This window comes from Micromesistius poutassou, assembly GCF_964030765.1.
Source record: "Micromesistius poutassou genome assembly, chromosome: 4".
NCBI classification, from domain to species: domain Eukaryota; kingdom Metazoa; phylum Chordata; class Actinopteri; order Gadiformes; family Gadidae; genus Micromesistius; species Micromesistius poutassou.
In genome coordinates, this window is record NC_140274.1 from 2,029,476 (window position 1) to 2,048,343 (window position 18,868).

Sequence of the window (18,868 nt, forward strand, 5' to 3'; positions counted from 1 at the left end):
GGCCGCTAGGTGGCGGTAGAGAGGAACCGACCACTCAACTCCTGGACCTGAAGAAGTCCTCCCCCTCGGTCCTCCATAGTCCCTCAGCAGCCCACAGTTAACACAACAGCAGCCATGGAGGAGGCCAAAAACAAAGAGAAGAAACAGATCGAGAAGACCGAGGAGAAGGAGAAGGAGAAGGGGGAGAAGGGGGAGAAGCTCGCCGGGAAGGACAAGGACAAGGAGAAGAAGGAGGAGAAGGAGCTGGTGAGTCGCGGAGGTCTCCTCATGCTAGCGGTGTTTCTCCTGAGTCACTGCCGCCTGCCGACACTTTAGGCCGGGGTCCTCTCCCCACGGTGTCCCCTCACGGACCATCTACCACCCGTGGAGTGGTGGTCTCTGTGAGGTCTGGGCGTAGTCATCTCCGACCTCTTAAATACTGCTTTTAGTGTCTTTAATGCCCTCTCACTGGCTCAGTCCTCCCGTTAGCTCAGAGCTAGTTAGCCGCTAGCCGGCTAGCGGGATGCTATCTGAAATGACACACACACACACACACACACACACACACACACACACACACACAGACAGACAGACATGTGCATTCAGTGATACGTTTTTAATCCATTGACCCGTTTACATGATTACAGTGTGTGTTAGCCATGTATAAGCTACTATCTCAATGTGTTGAACTAGCTGTTGAACCTCATTAAACTGGCGTGTTTTGTGTTGATTCTTTTCCTTGAACGCTCTTTCTACAGTCTGAGGAAGACAAGCAGCTGCAAGAGGATTTGGAGCTGCTGGTCGAGAGGTTGGGTGTACGTATACTCTGACCAGGATACACATCACATTAAATAATCAAATACACCAACAGTGTCTCACTCAAAAGGAAATGATGCACTCACCACATTCACTCGTTCTATGCTGTGGAGCGTGTGGTTGGTCATGTTGCATTTCAGTGGTGGAAAATAAGAAGTCCTAATGCTCTTCCTGACCTGGACAGGATGAGGACGCGACCCTACACCACGCGGCGCTGGAGGAGCTCCGCAGACAGATCCGCTCCTCCACCACCTCCATGACCTCTGTGCCCAAGCCCCTCAAGTTCCTGCGCCCGCACTATGCCAAGCTCAAGGATATCTACGAGGCGATGCCCGGCGGGGAGAACAAGGTAGGAGCTGTAGAACACACAGTATTTATTATGCTATGTGCCTCCACTGTCATCATATATAGCCATATCATCGGCATCTATTTTTCAGGACATTTTCTGATCTCATTAAAATGTAATGCCTGGTGTTTACTAGCCCCATTTGCTCCCTATGCGTGCCTTAAGAACACGAGTCGTTAAAAGAGAACGGAGAAAAAAAATGTACAGACTGAATGGTGGATAGGCACGTAAAGCTAATCCACGCGGAAGTAAAGGTTGGAGATGGGAAAAAAAATCTTCCCATTTAAACCCGGTATACACTTCTTTACTCCAAAATGAAGATGGAAAGCAGAGAACACACAAAGTGTAGCACTACACAAACTAGTAGTCACGTTGGAACCCGATATCGAGAGAGAGAGACTCTACTACTATGGAGGCCCCAAGCGGCCGCCTACCTATGCCTCTATGTTGAGACCGCCACTGGCTGGGGACCAAACTACCCTGAAGAACACATGCATGAGGCACTTTGTGGATTCGCTGCCAATTCATGATTCAGATCCACTTCTTGTATCATTGAGTTAACTAATACACTGGTTCACACCTTTGACTTTAGGTGGAGCCCTAAATTGGCATCAATACCTTTCGCGGACCACTGCATATGCAAATTATAAAGAAATGTGAAATACACATGCAGTGGCTTGGTAAAGAGTGCCAGCGCCCCTTTAGGCCATGGCCAGTAGCAAACACAAATTAACACAAAACATCAATTGAAAACATTACACTTAAACGTATGATGGAATGCACCAAGTGACTTTTTTTTTTTTTAATAATACCAATATTTATTATTTTTAAGAAAATCATGTTTATGTTGTTTTTTTCTATTATAGAAAATGTGTATTTAAAGAACAAAATCCCACTTACCACCTGCAGTACTACGGTGGCCGAGAAGAGTCATAACACTAATGCCACAACACCTGCATATACAGAAAACACCTGCAAATTCAGAAAACACTCATCGGTTACACAACACGTGTGCTGCAAATTCCAAAACACCTGCAAATTCGGAAAAACACCTGCAAACTCAGAAAATACCTGCATTGATTTCACAACACGAGCAAATAGGGAAACAAACTGCAAGTAATGACAACGGAAATGTTTCCGGGGGGACCATAATCAGTGACGGACCCATATCCGGTTGGCGGTTCTATTCAATTACGAACGTCTTGCATGTGTTGTGACCCTTCTCTGCCACAGTGCAGTACCCTTGTTCCACCAGTACACCACAGGTGGAATACTCCTTGGCTAATGTCGCCGTGGTTGTTCACGTACGGTTTGAGGTCACCACTTCACATTGTCCCACGCTTGTACTAGTTGAGTGATTGATGATCCTGCAAAGGATGGATTTAAATGTCTGCTTCCCAGTGTATCCACAAAGTACCAATCGATCAGACGTAACAAAAAAAATGCCACCTGCCTTCAGAGCAGAGTGGATCGTTTGCAGTGTTTTGGGGAGAATGGCAAAGACATTGATTGATTTGAGTCCCTTTTCTCTAAATCGGGAACTTGGGAAAAAATTGATTACTATGTTGACGATCATATAAGAGAACAATTTCCAAGTTAAACAATAATAAAATGGTCGTTGAGAGCAGCATTTCAGCAAAATATTATCTCTAGCAGAATTGAACATGTGATTTTCTTAAGCCTTTTGCTGCTTCTGTGTTTCCAGCATTTCTGTGCTGATGTGGTGTCAGTGCTGGCCATGACCATGAGTGGCGAGAGGGAGTGTCTGAAGTACCGGCTGCTGGGCTCCCAGGAGGAGCTGGCCTCGTGGGGGCATGAATACGTCAGGTGGGTAGTGTGACCTGGCCCTGTGGACCATGAAGCCACGGTTCAAAGCTCTGCTCGCAACCAAATAACAGATTGTGGAAGTGCTGATTTCGGACATCTGAGGCTGTCCTATTTATTTTTGGTGCTTTAAGCAGGTTTACATCGATTGTGCAAGCAAGGTGTAAACTAAAAGTTTTTGGTGATATTGATTAAAAAAATAATAATAATAAATGAAGTAGTATAAGTCATTGTAGCATGTAGTGTGACATGTAGCATGTATAACAAAAAATGCCTACTTCTTCTTTGATAAGTCTTGCTGGGTTTAAATACTTGTGGCCTGTAGAAAAATGAATAAAAAGGAAATAATTGCATTCTTCCACAGTCGGTCCAAATTAAAAAAGGTACTCGTTAAAGGACAATTCCGGTATTTAGCACATTGAGCCCTCTTTCTGGGCTGACTAGGATGAAATAGAGTGGTTGACACCGACATTTAGACTATTGGTCCTGTCTCGGGTATTTGGCTCATTTAGAATCGCCCCTGCCTGCTTCAGAATGGCTGGCTACGGGCATTCACAAACCTGTCCTTAAACAACCCTAAACGTTTGTTTTCAGAAATGTGCAACTCACCGAGTGGTAGCGAAATACAGTTTCTGTCGTGTTTTATTTGGCATTTTGTAAATCCATTGATTTCTGTTGGAAGACGGAAAGCGGGGCTGTTTACGCTTGGTTGTAGTCTTTCGCTCGGTTCTAGCCCTTCTGTTGATACAGAGAACCGAGCTAAAAGACTACAACCAAACGTAAACAGCCCCCCAAAACTCTATTCCATCCTCGGCAACTCAGAAAGGGGGCTCAAAGTGCAAAATACTGAAATTGTCCTTTAAGCATACGCTTATTTTTGACAATGTACAAATTAATGTGCACATTAAAGTTAAACTCTGTTTAACCTTTTATTATATAGAGTATGTGCCTTTTGATAAACACTGGTGCTCTACTGGCCAGGCTGTTTGACCTGCCTTTTACAGTCATAGAGCTAGTGGGAGTTAATGTTGTATCCATTGGCAACATTTGGAAACGTGGGTTGTATCTTGGTTAATTGTGTCTTAGTTTGGCTATTGTTCATAGCAGGGTACTTTGTAAGTCAGTTATTGTATTGAAATGTGGACCAAACAGTGGCTCTAGATGGGAGTGCTGCTGCGATGGCTTCGTCTGGTTATCCGCGTCTCCTGGGCAGGTCTCTGACACACCGGCTCACACTGCTGATCGCATCTTTAGTTGTCTGATCTAGTCAGATCAGATGTAATTAAGAGTAATGTCAACATGTTGATCATACAATATCTTCATAACTAAAATGTATACTTCCAAATTCAAACTCGGGACGTTTCTGGCGGTCATTATTGTAAAACTTGTCGATTGTGCGAGAACTTCCCTGGGCCAACCCCTCATCGTGGCCATCGAACCCTTCTCGGGGTCATGAACCCCGTTCCCTTTGTGTGCTGTGTCAGACTGACCTGTGTCTGGAGGACACTTCCCTGCTCCAGGAGCTGATCTTCTGGACTTGTTCTCCTTGGTTTCCCAGGCACTTGGCCGGAGAGGTGGCCAAGGAGTGGCAGGAGGTGGAGGAGAGTGACAAGACCAAGCAGGAGACGCTGCTGAAGCTGGTGAAGGAGATTGTTCCCTACAACATGGCGCACAACGCTGAGCACGAGGCCTGCGACCTGCTCATGGAGGTTGAGAGGCTGGACATGCTGGAGAACTACATAGACGACAATGCCTACGCCAAGGTCTGCCTCTACCTCACCAGGTATGTCTAACTCAAGGTATTCACTCTTTAAACAGGATTTATCAAAAAGCTCTACTTACCAATAATAAGACGTTAGGTCATATGCTCATTTATAGTGTTTATGATTAATAGTTGTTTTATAGCACTGGTGCTAAGGTGCATTTTCAGTGACACTTACGTACACGTACAAACCACTTGACATGTACAAACCATCGTTTTCGTTTTATGATGGTCAATGTCTCGTCTGCTGTGCCATCCGTTTTACACTGAAGCTTTGCCGAGTCGGACTCTGCCCAAAAGTCTCTCCCCAAAAGATAGACATGATGCCATTAGGTGAACTCTGGGCCACAGCAAGGTAGTGGCTCAGGTGTTTCCTGGAGCTTTCCTGTAGGCATCCCTGAGCAAGATCCCTAACCCCAACCTACTCCTTAATGACACATCTCTGAATTCACTGGGATAAAACCCATCTACTCAATAGCTACATGGTAATGCAAGTAGATCCCCATAGTGGACTCTGATTGGTTAAATATTGCATCTACCACCTCAGAGTACAGGGAAGCCATTCCAGTATAAATATGTGTTGAGAAACAAGTTGTATTTGTCACAGTCAGAGTTGAAATGAGGAAAAGCAAGGACATCTACAACAAAGCAATACAAAGCCAGGCTCTGGCTGAAGTGGCATCACTAACTCTCAATCTGTGGTCCCCAATCAGCTGCGTGAGCTACGTCCCCGAGCCGGAGAACTCTGCGCTGCTCAAGTGCTCTCTCAACATCTTCCGCAAGTTCAACCGTTACCCCGAGGCCCTTCGCCTGGCCCTGATGCTCAATGACGTGGAGCTGGTGGAGAACATCTTCACATCCTGCAAGGACATGTGCGTATGCTCACCCAGGGCTGTCTATCCTTTCACCATAGGCAAAAGAAGCCATATTGGCACCATTACCAGTCATAAATATCCCTCGGGTGTATTATTCTACCCTGTGCCTCGAATGTGGTGCATTTTCAAATGTTTAGTCTCCATTGAAAGGGTTGCCCCTGTGCCTGTCTGCACCCCCTCCTACCACAGTGTCACGCAGAAGGAGATGGCCTTCATGCTCGGTCGCCACGGCATGTTCCTGGAGCTCAACGAGGACGTGGAGGACTACGAGGACCTGACTGAGATCATGTCCAACGTCCAGCTCAACAGCAACTTCCTGGCCCTGGCCCGAGAGGTGAGGGAGGCTGCGAGGAAGAAGAGGTCAGAGTCGGGTTAAAGGCAGAGATGTGGCCCTGGCCCGAGAGGGGAGGGAGGCTGCGAGGAAGAAGAGGTCAGAGTCGGGATAAACGCAGAGATGTGGCCCTGGCCCGAGAGGGGAGGGAGGCTGCGAGGAAGAAGAGGTCAGAGTCGGGATAAACACAGAGATGGACGAGGGTAGGGGACGGCTGGGGTTTACTGCAGACCAACGAGTATTGTGCTTATTGCAAATTGAGGATGGACAAGATAAGGGTGGAGGAGGATTGGAGACTGCTCTCCGACTGCTGGAAAGGAGTGACTCATTTCTGAGAAAAGCTTGTCTTCAGACTGCGGATGAGACAGACGACACTTGAAGAATGAGGTGTATGTGTCAGGGCAGATGAGAGAGGGGATAGCGGCTTATCCTCAGTGTGTTTCTAACACATTAATGAATGTATTCTCTGGCCGTTTCCTCCTACAGTTGGACATCATGGAGCCCAAAGTCCCAGACGACATCTACAAAACCCACCTTGAAAATAACCGTGAGTAGAGATGTTGGGTGTGAATGGTGTTGCCAAGGCACACTTTGTCTATTGATGGGTATGGGGTACACTCTACACACTTTGTCTATTGATGGGTATGGGGTACACTCTACACACTTTGTCTATTGATGGGTATGGGGTACACTCTACACACTTTGTCTATTGATGGGTATGGGGTACACTCTACACACTTTGTCTATTGATGGGTATGGGGTACACTCTACACACTTTGTCTATTGATGGGTATGGGGGTACACTCTAGGGTTTATTATTTTTCCCGAAAATTAGATGAATCAGATCCCGGGAAAAGACCAAAACAACCAAAAAAAACACAACCCATTTCCCGGGATTCCCAGGAAATGGGTTGTGTTTTTTTTGGTTGTTTTGGTCTTTTCCCGGGATCTGATTCATCTAATTTTTTTTTTTTAGCCCAAGTAGACCTAGCCTGGTCCTACCAGAATCTCGTATTTCATTTCATTTGCACCGAGAGTCTGGCCTTTCTCCATTGACAAACGTTAACTCACTTGAAGGCGGGTGTCTGTTGGAGTTTGAAACTATTGGATCTGCCTCAGTGCCACTCTGGATCTGCCATAACCAATCGCTGACGTTTGACTATGACTCAAACCAGCGCACAAACTCGACGTCAATGTTCTCAGCCACTCCCTCTGTTTGCTGATTGGACGGCCAAAAAATTGGCTGCAGAAAATACTGCAAACCCAGACGTAGTACTGAAGGGAAATGAAAATTGAGCGGAAGTACGGAGGCGGGCGGAGCCAGGCTAAAGTAGACCTAATGTATCATTGAAATATGCATTCCCAAATTCCCATTTGGGAACAAGTTGCGATTTCTTTATATTATTTGTATCATTATTAGGGCAAAAGAACACAGTTTATGTCCATCAACACAGTTTGCAATGATCAATTCTGCTGTGTGACATCTGCTGCAGCGATAATTATCAAATGCCAGGTGGATTGTCTGTGACTTTCTTGGATTGTCTGTGAAAATCTAGGCAACCCTTATAAAACCAATATTTTACAGAACTCATAAAAACTAACAAAATCTGTTAAAGTAATACATTTAATGATTCCTAAACCATTGTTAAACTAAATCCGTTGTGTGGCTGTTGAGATTTGTAAGCGGCTCCAAACGGGAATAATCAATCGAAGTTAAGTTGTATCCAGCGTGGCCATGGACCCGCTCCAGAGGGGGACACGGATCAGCGTTTCGCCGTGTGTGTCGCTCCTTTCCCTGGGCTAGAGTTTTGCCACCATCAACGTTACCGTATGACAACAATAGACGCGCACTCATTGCGTTTTTTATTTTATTTTATTTCCCGTTTCCCGTCATAAACTTTCCCGGGAATCGGGAAAGGTTAGTCTTGATCAGATTTCCCGGGATTAAACCCTAGTACACTCTACCCTGCACTGTAGCGGGGGACCAGGTTTCATCTGTAGTGTACCGCAAGGCACTGCACAGAAGCCATGGCATAATTTCCTTCACTTTCTGAAAGACCTACAAGGCCTATGCCAAGGGTTTTATTGAACCATTCAAAGGGACTAACTGTAGGAGCTGGAGAACTGAACCCCTGTTCTGAGAGGAGTGTGTGTGTGTGTCCAGGGTTCGGCTGAACCCCTGTTCCGAGAGGAGTGTGTGTGTCCAGGGTTCGGCTGAACCCCCCGTTCTGAGAGGTGTGTGTGTGTGTGTGTCCCCCCAGGGTTCGGCGGCAGCGGCTCCCAGGTGGACTCGGCCCGTATGAACCTGGCCTCCTCCTTCGTCAACGGCTTCGTCAACGCCGCCTTCGGCCAGGACAAGCTGCTCACGGACGACGGCAACAAGTGGCTGTACAAGAACAAGGACCACGGTGAGGCCCGCGGGGTGATGGGGAGGTCCAGGACCACGTGAGGCCTGCGGGGTGATGGGGAGGTCCAGGACCACGTGAGGCCTGCGGGGTGATGGGGAGGCCCAGGACCACGTGAGGCCTGCGGGGTGATGGGGAGGTCCAGGACCACGTGAGGCCCGCGGGGTGATGGGGAGGTCCAGGACCACGTGAGGCCCGCGGGGTGATGGGGAGGTCCAGGACCACGTGAGGCCTGCGGGGTGATGGGGAGGTCCAGGACCACGTGAGGCCTGCGGGGTGATGGGGAGGTCCAGGACCACGTGAGGCCTGCGGGGTGATGGGGAGGTCCAGGACCACGTGAGGCCCGCGGGGTGATGGGGAGGTCCAGGACCACGTGAGGCCCGCGGGGTGATGGGGAGGTCCAGGACCACGTGAGGCCCGCGGGGTGATGGGGAGGTCAAGGACCACAGTGAGGCCTGCGGGGTGATGGGGAGGTCCAGGACCACGCTACGAATGCCACGAACAGGATTAGATCCCCAGGGTTATCAGAGGGCATCGCAGAGAGAGATGAAGAGTTTGTTTTATTTGCTCCAACAGCTCTATCATCTGTTGTACGGCCCATTGACAGACGCATGACTTTAATAATATTTAACTGTTTCTCAGGCATGTTGAGCGCTGCAGCCTCCCTGGGGATGATCCTGCTCTGGGATGTGGACGGCGGTCTCACCCAGATAGACAAGTACCTCTACTCCTCCGAGGACTACATCAAGGTGGGGACCCACAATATCAATATGGGTATTAAAAAAAATAGCATTTATTAATTACACAAAATGTTTTATGCATTTACATAATGTTTGCGTCTGCTTATAACCATGTTCTATGCGTTTATGGTTCATTTCACTCCGGACAGATTGTTGCACAAATTCTACTAGGTCAAGCATTATTCAAAACCTTTTTCAAGTGTTTTTGATGGATTATTTTCACAGAGAACTCAATTATGGTCATGACGTGGTTATGGCAAAAGGATATTCCCGCCTCTACAGGCTACTGGGACACAGTGGGAGTGTGCTCTGGAGTGATGAGCTGTCCTCCTCACAGTCCCTGTTGTGTCCCTTTACAGTCAGGGGCCTTGCTGGCCTGTGGCATCGTCAACTCTGGCGTGAGGAACGAGTGCGACCCGGCCCTGGCGCTGCTCTCAGACTATGTGCTCCACAACAGCAACGTCATGCGGATAGGAGCCATCTTCGGGTAAGCATTGATCCATCATGAGGAGGCTCCAGCCTGTTGATGTGCAGTATGACCAATCGGGTGGGAATTGGCAAAAATGTGACGATTCTATAGTATTATGATATTTGGGCCACGGTTCAATATTATTGTGTTTCTTAACATATTGCCATACAGAAAGTATTGCGATTTGATTCTGCGATATATATATATATATATATATATATATATATTACGATTCATGTCCCCCATATTATTCGAAGGCATTACAAAAAATGAGGAAAATAAGACTCACATCTCAACTCACTTAAAATGTCACATTTAATTCTGTGAACAACATTATCTACTACACATGAAGTGCGTAAACTTAGGAGGGTAGTGCAAAAACCGCTCACATGAATGCTGAGCTCCTAACAAATAGAGTAACATAAAGCAGACATAATAGAGTAACATAAACCTGACAATAATCATGTTTATAAGAGTTACTTAGAGCTTCAATAAAATTGAGAGAAATAAACAAATGTGCACTGCTAGAGTCCAGTCCTTTTGGCTGCAATGTCATCAACCAAAATGTTTAATTAATTTGGGAATATTGGTGTTTTTGTTCAGAAAAGGGAGTTGGTCAACATGCTACATACAATCAGAGTAAACTAAATAAATAAAATAAAAATAAATATTGCAATACTTATGTATGTATGTAGCACTACTGTATCAATATCGTTGAGCAAAATATTGTGATACTGAATAGAATCTTTCTTTTCTCCCACCACAATAAGTTCAATAAGAAAGCAAAAGAATGTGGCAGAATGGAGTCGTCCATGAGGTCACCAGCGGTACAAGTGTAGATGGATTCTGAAGGGCTTACCTAGGGGTGGGCCATATGACCTTATAGTGTAGATCAATCCTGCAGGTGTAGGGGTGGGCCATATGACCTTATAGTGTAGATCGATCCTGCAGGTGTAGGGGTGGGCCATATGACCTTATAGTGTAGATCGATCCTGCAGGTGTAGGGGTGGGCCATATGACCTTATAGTGTAGATCAATCCTGCAGGTGTAGGGGTGGGCCATATGACCTTATAGTGTAGATCAATCCTGCAGGTGTAGGGGTGGGCCATATGACCTTATAGTGTAGATCGATCCTGCAGGTGTAGGGGTGGGCCATATGACCTTATAGTGTAGATCAATCCTGCAGGTGTAGGGGTGGGCCATATGACCTTATAGTGTAGATCGATCCTGCAGGTGTAGGGGTGGGCCATTAGACTGGGTACCCCCAGCCCGTTCTGCCGGCGATTTGAATTCGCCCTGCAGCAGGGTCTGGAGAGGAGCAATACATTTCTTCCTGCTTCTGATCCGCTCTTACGGGAGCCAATCACCAAGCTGGCTTTTCCCCCTGGTGCGCTATTGGCTGGTTTAACACAATGACGACAGGGAAGCGACGGCAAGCAACCATTTGCGTACAGAGTCGTTTGAACTCTGCCTGTTGATCACGCCTCTGGTGCTGAAGAAAATGACAGTAGCCTCCTCAGACTAGGGATGTTAACCGATGATGACCAATGGTTGAGCGTATCAACGTTAACCAATCTTGTCGGTTAAAAAAAAGATTGGGGTCAGTGTGGAGTGTGTGGGTTGGTTTCACTTCACACAAAAAGATGATCAGATGAGGTGACTTATGCCGCTTTTCCACCGACAGTATCAGCTCGACTCGACTCAACTCGCCTCGACTCGACTCGGTTCCAGGCGCGTTTCCATCTAAAAAAGTACCTCTTCAATGTGGGCGGGTCGTAGAAAAGAACCTCTCCACCATGGGCGGGTCGTCATTAGGTTTTAATCACGGGAGACGCGATTCCCGGGAAAGGTTATGATGGGAAATAAAATAAAATAAAAAGCGCAATGACTGCGCGTCTATTGTTGTCATACGGTAACGTTGATAGAGGCGAAACTCGAGCCCTAGGAAAGGAACGACACTAAAACGAAACAGCGAAACGCTGATCCGCCGGTCCGTGGACTCCAGCCACGCCGGACACACACAACCACGCACAGCCTAACTCTAGCCCCGGGAAAGGAGCGACACACACGGTGAAACGCTGATCAGTGTCCCCCTCGGGAGCGGGTTCGTGGACTCCAACCACGCCGGACACAACTTAACTTTGAGTGATTATTCCCGTTTACAGCCGCTGGCCAATCAGTTACCAGCAGCCTGTTTACGTCACACAAAAGTACCTACTCAACTCGCTTGGAACCTCGACGGAGGTAGTACTAAAAAAAAGTACCCGGTACTCAGTGGCGGGCCGTGCATTTCACACCTAGGCCTTCACTGGTGTCCTACATGAACTAATCCACCTCTTAATGCCATCATTATTAGGTCGACTGACTCGATTTCCTTCTCATACACTTACGTGTTTAATTTGCGTGTGTTTAGACAGATGGGCGCGCACACACACGCGCACCAAGCATCACCCGCATTCATTCATTCTATTAAATACTCACTCGCGGTAAAACTATGTTTTCTCACGATCAAATACTCATAAATCCTAAAAGTAATGGGCTTGTACACGATGTCTGGGTCAAGAACATATGTGTTTGCTGTACGGTGTTTACAGATGCATTGATTTAAAAGTACAACTTACCGCTGTATCAGCTGTTCTTTCCCAAATCATTTAACCAATCATTTACCCTAAAACTAGATTTTGTTTTGGAAGCCTGGAATATACTTTGCTCGAATGTATTATTGTTATTATTATTTTAACGCATAGCCTACTATACTTCATTCATGTTCATTCATGCAGCCCTATGGGAAAAAAATGTTTCCACACTCTATTTCTATGCAGTTTCACACGTATGAATAATCTTTGACATCATAATATTTAACATGCAAGTGTAGTGGTGCCTGGTTGCTGCGGGGGAAAATCAGCTTTGCGCCGGGTGCAAACTAGCAACGACACATGCGTCGGTGTAGAAAGTCAATTGCGCCGGGCGCAAGATAGGGCCCTTCTTCTGTTTGGCGCACATGGCTAATTTGCATACGCGCACGGCGGATGGGAACATGTCGGACTGGCAGCATTACGGGGGCGCGATTACGGGCTGGCGGAGTTACATTTAAAAATCGCGTTCAAGTAAAAATAAATAAGAAAAGCGGAATCAATTTGTGGCGCTCGTTGTTCAATCTGTGGCGCAGCGCCACACATTGGCCTATGTGTGGGAAACACTGAGGTATCTCATGTAGCAAGAGAGAATGCCATTACTAAAAGTAAGAAACCCAATTAGGACAATTCAACAAGTCTCTTTTCACTGTAGCCACAGCTGCCATACATACATCATCTCTAGCAGAAACATCAATATTAACCTAATTAAATAACAAAAATATTAAAACGTTTAAATAAAATGCATTACTCACCAAAACTACTGATTATTTGTACGCAAAGTCCATCCTCCTTTCGTTCCTCAAGAAGAGTTCGATTACTCTGTTGTACATTTTATCTGTGCGTTTCAGTTCCAACAATAAGTCCCTTTCTATGGCCATGGAGGCTAATGCTGAAAGTCGAGTCTGGCCAGTCGTGTTTCTGGAGTAAGTTTTAATTCGCTTCAGGGCGGAGAATGTCCGCTCGACAGAAGCAGTGGACACTGGGATGGTCACCGCCAAACATGCCAATGTGTACAGCTGCGCCATGCTGTCACCCAGATTTTTGTTCTGAAGGAAATCAAGGAGATCAGTGGGACTTTTCCCTTCAAAGTCAGTCATGGCATACATCACAGTCAGTTCTGTTTTCAGCCGGGACAGATCGAACAGTGTTCCGTGACTCTGCGTTAAGCTGGAGAAGGCTGTGTGCGGGAATTTTTTCCGGTATGTCTTGAACTGCTGGGGGTCGAGGAGGGACAGAAACATCAATTGTTCGTGGTCTTGAAATCTATTCTGTATCTGGCAAAGAATGTTGTCCAGAACGTTGCTGTGGAGTTGGTGGTAGTGTGCGCGAACGTCTCTTTTTGCCGGGCCCCTCCATGCGCTCGGAGCGCTTGAGATGCGCGCAGTGGCCTCGTAGATCTCATCAAACCGGCCCCTCTCTCGCTCAATGGTGTCACAAAACTCCTTCACCCTTGCCAGACAGAATTGTACATCCAATGTTTTGCTCTGAAGTATTGCAAAAAGCACATCTGAATGCTCAAAAATGCCATTAAATGTGTGAAGCAAAAAACAAAACTCAAAATCATCCAGACGTGCATTAAATCCATCAGCACAACGCAAAGCGTCCTCGTCGTACTCATCATGATGTTCCAGTATGTAGTCAAACAGCTCCTTTAGAGCATCTCTCTTCTCAAAGACTGTACTGACCAATCTCGATGTGTATTGCCACCGCGTTGGTGCCACACGAGGAAGACGCCGCTGGCAAATATCGTCCAGTAGTTGCGTGCGCTTAGGGGATCTGGAGAAAAATGCAGCCAGGCCATTGAGGTGGGCAAACAAGATCTTGCACTCTTTCAGCTTTGAGGCCCCTTGAGTCAGTACCAGATTCAGTCGATGTGCATGGCAGTGTATGAATAAGGCAATAGGAGCCCTCTCCTTAACTTTAGCCTGCACCCCATTTAGTCCAGATGACATGACCGCTGCCCCATCGTAACACTGTGCCACAACTTTATCCAGACATTCATATTCCTCCAGGAAACCGACAATAAGAGCAGCAATGTCATCGGCCCGCTTGCCACTAGTTACATCTTTAAATCTGACAAACCGCTCCTTGACACCTGTGTCCGTCACATAACGCAGGACCAGTGCGAGCTGCGCTGCATTACTCGCGTCTGTCGTCTCGTCCACCATAACAGCGACAAACGGTGCTTTATTAACCTCCCTTTTCATCTCTTCTCATCACTTCAGCAATAGCACTAATCAGGTCGTTTTGTATTTTGCCTGACGTCCCACAAAACACTTTATTAGTGGTCAGGTGGTAATGCAAGTCTGTGTTGTTTTCAGCAAGGAAAGAAAGAAGCTCCAAATAGTTTCCTCTATTGGTGGATCCGGCGCTTTCATCGTGTCCTCTAAATGAAAGTTCCTGTTTACCCAAAAATAGGACACAATCTATCAGTCTTTTCAAGATTTCTCTATTTTTCTTCACCTTTTCGTTGTGGAGCTCCGTTTCCCTGAGCACTTGCTCGTTGAGCTTTAGATCCACTCGGGTTTCCCCAAAAGTTTTCAAAAGCACCGTTGCGTGTAAGTGTCCGGCCGTGCTTTGGTGTCTCCCTGCTGCCTTGGTTAGACAACTCAAGTTTTCAAACCCACTGTGGCTCCAAACACCAAGTCGATCAGTTGCAAATAACAGGCATTCCCAGCAATACAATTTGCAGTGCTCCTCGGAGGCTGTGAGCCAAGGGTACCGCTCGTAGTTGCTAACTTGAAAGTGGCGGACAAACCCTTTTCCCGGCTGGGACAGACTTGTTAGCTTCGGGGTCGGCCGACCGTTCTTCACAATGTTTTTCTTTTCTTGAAAAGTCCGCCTTGAAAATGGTTTTGTAAGCACATCTGCGACCAAACCAACTTCTTCTCCTCCGTCAGCCATTGTGGGTTGTTAAAACCGCTATATTAATTTAAATCTACTTGCAAAATATACTTTGTATACTTTGTGCCGGTGGCTATATTTGCTTTGCTGGCTCTGACTAGTATCTGTCTCTGACCATCCAATCAAAGGACGTGAAAATGCTGTCGTTACTGGACGCCTGCTAGATGGCCTCGGTGTTGCCAACTCGAAATCTGATTGGTTAAAGCAATAGCGTCATTGCCACTTACTTTAAGCTACAGACGCCAGCACTATCGATTCTGAAGGCGTCAAGGCAGATTTCTTTGACCCTGGCAACACGTGGCTGAAATGTGGCTGAAATGTGATTGGATAAAAGCTCTAACATAAACATACACCAGTGGAAGCAGCGCAACCAAGAGAAAGGCTATGAAATGAAGAGAATAGACTATTGGAAATAATTTAATACATATTCATGACAAAAAATATATTAAAACATAAGTCAGTGATTCTGATAGTGTTTAGGCCAGCAGAGAAGGCCTTGCTGGCCCTGACAGCCCACCACTGCCGGTACTAGGTACCAGGTACTTGTTTTGCCAATGGAAACGCAAAAAAGGTGTGTCGAGTCGAGCTGGTACTGGCGGTGGAAAAGCGGCATTATTGGAAGTTGGACGGACACAGCGTCTCTAGCCCACTGTTCTTAATTATTCCCGCATGCGAGCGGCGGAGAATATGATCTCTGTCCATAATAAATAAATTATTATGGACAGTAGACTAAACGCTATACCACTACAGTTAGCCATCTCATTCCAAGATCTTTTTGTGTGAAGTGAACAAATTATCCCTCACACAAAAATTTTTATAACTCGCCTGTTTGTACTTGATAATCCAATAAAAACATTTGCCGCGAGGTCACAGGGTTTATACTAGGGGTGTAACGATACTCATTTGTACCAAAATTTTTCGGTACGGGTCTAACGGTTCGATGCACGTTTCATTTCGGTACGTACAGAGAAAAAAAAAAATACATAAAAATTTTGACTCAAGTGTTTGATTATCACACACTCTGTGACACTCTGACACTGTGAGTGTCTCGTCTTGTCCTGATGTTTTGTGTTGAGGACCACAATGGAAATAAGTCCTGGACTTTATTGTGTTTTTATCCTCAATTGTATTTGTCTTTTCATTTGTGTTAGGCATTTGTTTGATACAATTTAATAAATCAAATCAAAATCCAATTGTTTAATAAAAATAAAATAATAAAAACTGCTGTACCGAAAAACATACCGAACCGTGACTTAAAAACCGAGGTACGTACCGAATCGTGACTTTTGTGTATCGTTACACCCCTAGTTTATAGGGTTCGCGAGCTCACAATGTTTGCGAAAAGTAAAACTTTTAGGCTACAGGCTAAAACACTCAAGGTTAGAGGCAGGCAGACGACAACAAAAAAAAGTTGTTCTGTCCGTTATTAGAAGACACAGCGACGTCTTTTACGCATTCTGAAGGTGCCTGTTTTATCATGTTGCAGTCTATTAGGCAATATTCCACTTAAGATGGGCTTGGATTTGGAAATTACTACATTTCAGGTAACAGATAAGGTAATGATGATCATCATCTTGCTTTATTATTATTAGCACTACTGTCTCCTCCAAACTAACCAAGCGGCGTCTCTTCAGAGCTGTCATTTTCTTAAATGAGCCGCGGCGATGTTTCAAATGAGCTCCTAACGTTGCCCTCTTCCGATTGGCCCCTGGTGAATCCCGCACAGGGTCTCAACCAGGTCCGCGCCATCTCAGACCATTGTGGGCGTTGGAGCCCGCTCTCTACACACGGTCACTGTGCACGCCTCGTGGTTCAATTCAAACACAGGTCGTACCGCTGTTGGAGCCACGGCCTCTCACTGGGACGGACCGGGTGCTATCCCCGTGTCCGCTCATATTTAAATGTTAATGAGGCTCGGTGGTCGGTCAAGAATATTTTTAATTTTCGCCATCCCTACCTCAGACCAACATGCAATCTATGATTGAGCTTGGTCTGGCAATAGCCAGGCTAGTGGCTGGCTATTGCCGATGGTAATCTGCCCACCAAACGTCTCTGTATAATTGAGGAGGTATACTTAATTATGTAGTGATGTGTGTTGGGCCTCCTGAAAAATAAAATAATGAAACATTCTGCTGAATTGGACGCACACATGCAATGAAACATTTTGCGAAAAATCAACATTAACTTGAATCGCAAATGCCCTGTGTAATAATCTGTTAACCAATCACATTGAGGTAACATTGGTCGAGTCAACATGGTCACTGAACATGTTGTAGGAGGAGGAGGAGGAGTACGGTCACATAATGGTCTAATTCTGTTTCTCAACGCACTCCTCTCCCATAGTTGTGAACTAGGTTCATAGTAGGGTAACATTACAATAGCATTAGGGTGTCCTCACTAACATTTGTTGAATCTGATTTTTCAGGCCGGCTGATCATCAGATTATATATTTTGTAATATTTGCGGCTTAATTATAGAGTTATAGACTTTTGTGTGGTTTAACCTCAGAAATGAATGAGCTCGTCAGGGTCCCCAGGGCTGTGTGTGGGCGAGGCATAGTGCCTTTTCTCAATTACCGCCTCTACCAGCAAGTCATGTCATCTGCTTTCAGTTTGACTGAAAATATAGGCTACTATTAGCCTTAATGAACTATGATAATATGGACTCAAATCTAGTGCAGTGATAAAATGAGATCAAACGCTCCGTTCTGTCTGATTACTCACAGTACCAGATTAACCATTCAATATACCGAGAACCAACGGAGAGAGTGATGTTCACCAGCACAAATTCATTACACCTACTTTTATTTTTATCATCTTTAATGGTTTTTGTTACGCTGCCAAACTTTCTACGTTTTTTGCCTGATATCCAGGGGGTACGTGAGATTTAAAAAATACATATTTTTTAAAAAGTACCATCCATGCAAAACTCACGCAAAACTAAAAATAATTATTTACTATATATATATAATATTATTTAAAGTTCATAAAATGAATTTTATATTCAGTAGGCTATTCAATTTCATTATCCTTAAACCCAGAGTCTCCCCATACCAGGATGGTTAGACCCGACCTGTCATATGCCACCTGGCATCGCCTGTCAATCACTTGGATCAACGATGGAGTCGTGGTTGAAGTGTAGCAGCAATTCTTTTGAAAACACGGAGGGACAAGTGGCAAAGGAGACCAATGTCACGGGGGGGGAATGTCACGCGTTACACACAGTGTTGTGTGTAACGCGTTACAGTAACGTAACTACTTTTTTCGGGTAAAAGTAGTGTAATGCGTTACTACTGAAAATATGGTAACGAAATGTAGTTCCTTTTTCAGTTGGGCACAATGTTACTTTTCCCAGGGACAGATTTGACAGCAACACTGCCTCAGCTGCACGCTTGCGCAATAGTCGCGGGCGCTCATTCCACACTGAGGCTGGTACTAGCAATAGCATGCAGAGAGCAGTCAATCATCATGGCAAGCGCGGCGGAGCAACCAACGGTAACTTTTGAGGGATGGAGGTAGTGGAGGTTTTAGGCACGGGAGAAGCGGGCAGCCGCCCGGGGTAGCATTATTTTATGTCACATTGGGGGCGGTACGAGCACACGAGCAAAAAAAAAATATCATCCGGGCCGCGAAGCGTTTTTCTATTATCTATCATATCACTGTGTGGGGAATTTGCATATTGGTGCCCCCTCCGGCTGCAGGCGCCCTGCTCGCTGAGGAGGTGCCGTCACAGAAGCTGTGTGAGAAGGGGAAAGGGGAGGGTGGCGCGGGGGACAGTTCAC

General features: G+C 45.9%; 1 protein-coding gene across 1 annotated transcript in view; it reads left to right on the forward strand.

Annotated features, from left to right (window-relative positions):
* Positions 1 to 66: 66 nt before the first annotated feature.
* Positions 67 to 18,868, forward strand: part of psmd2 (proteasome 26S subunit ubiquitin receptor, non-ATPase 2) — a 25,829-nt gene continuing 7,027 nt past the window's right edge. Inside the window, exons 1-11 of the mRNA XM_084467501.1 lie at positions 67 to 246; positions 738 to 794; positions 980 to 1,144; positions 2,847 to 2,968; positions 4,524 to 4,748; positions 5,441 to 5,599; positions 5,792 to 5,936; positions 6,420 to 6,480; positions 8,195 to 8,341; positions 8,981 to 9,087; positions 9,438 to 9,565. Of these exons, the coding sequence (XP_084323627.1) occupies positions 115 to 246; positions 738 to 794; positions 980 to 1,144; positions 2,847 to 2,968; positions 4,524 to 4,748; positions 5,441 to 5,599; positions 5,792 to 5,936; positions 6,420 to 6,480; positions 8,195 to 8,341; positions 8,981 to 9,087; positions 9,438 to 9,565 (1,448 nt within the window). The 5' untranslated portion in view covers positions 67 to 114. The remainder of the gene's footprint in view (positions 247 to 737; positions 795 to 979; positions 1,145 to 2,846; positions 2,969 to 4,523; positions 4,749 to 5,440; positions 5,600 to 5,791; positions 5,937 to 6,419; positions 6,481 to 8,194; positions 8,342 to 8,980; positions 9,088 to 9,437; positions 9,566 to 18,868) is intronic.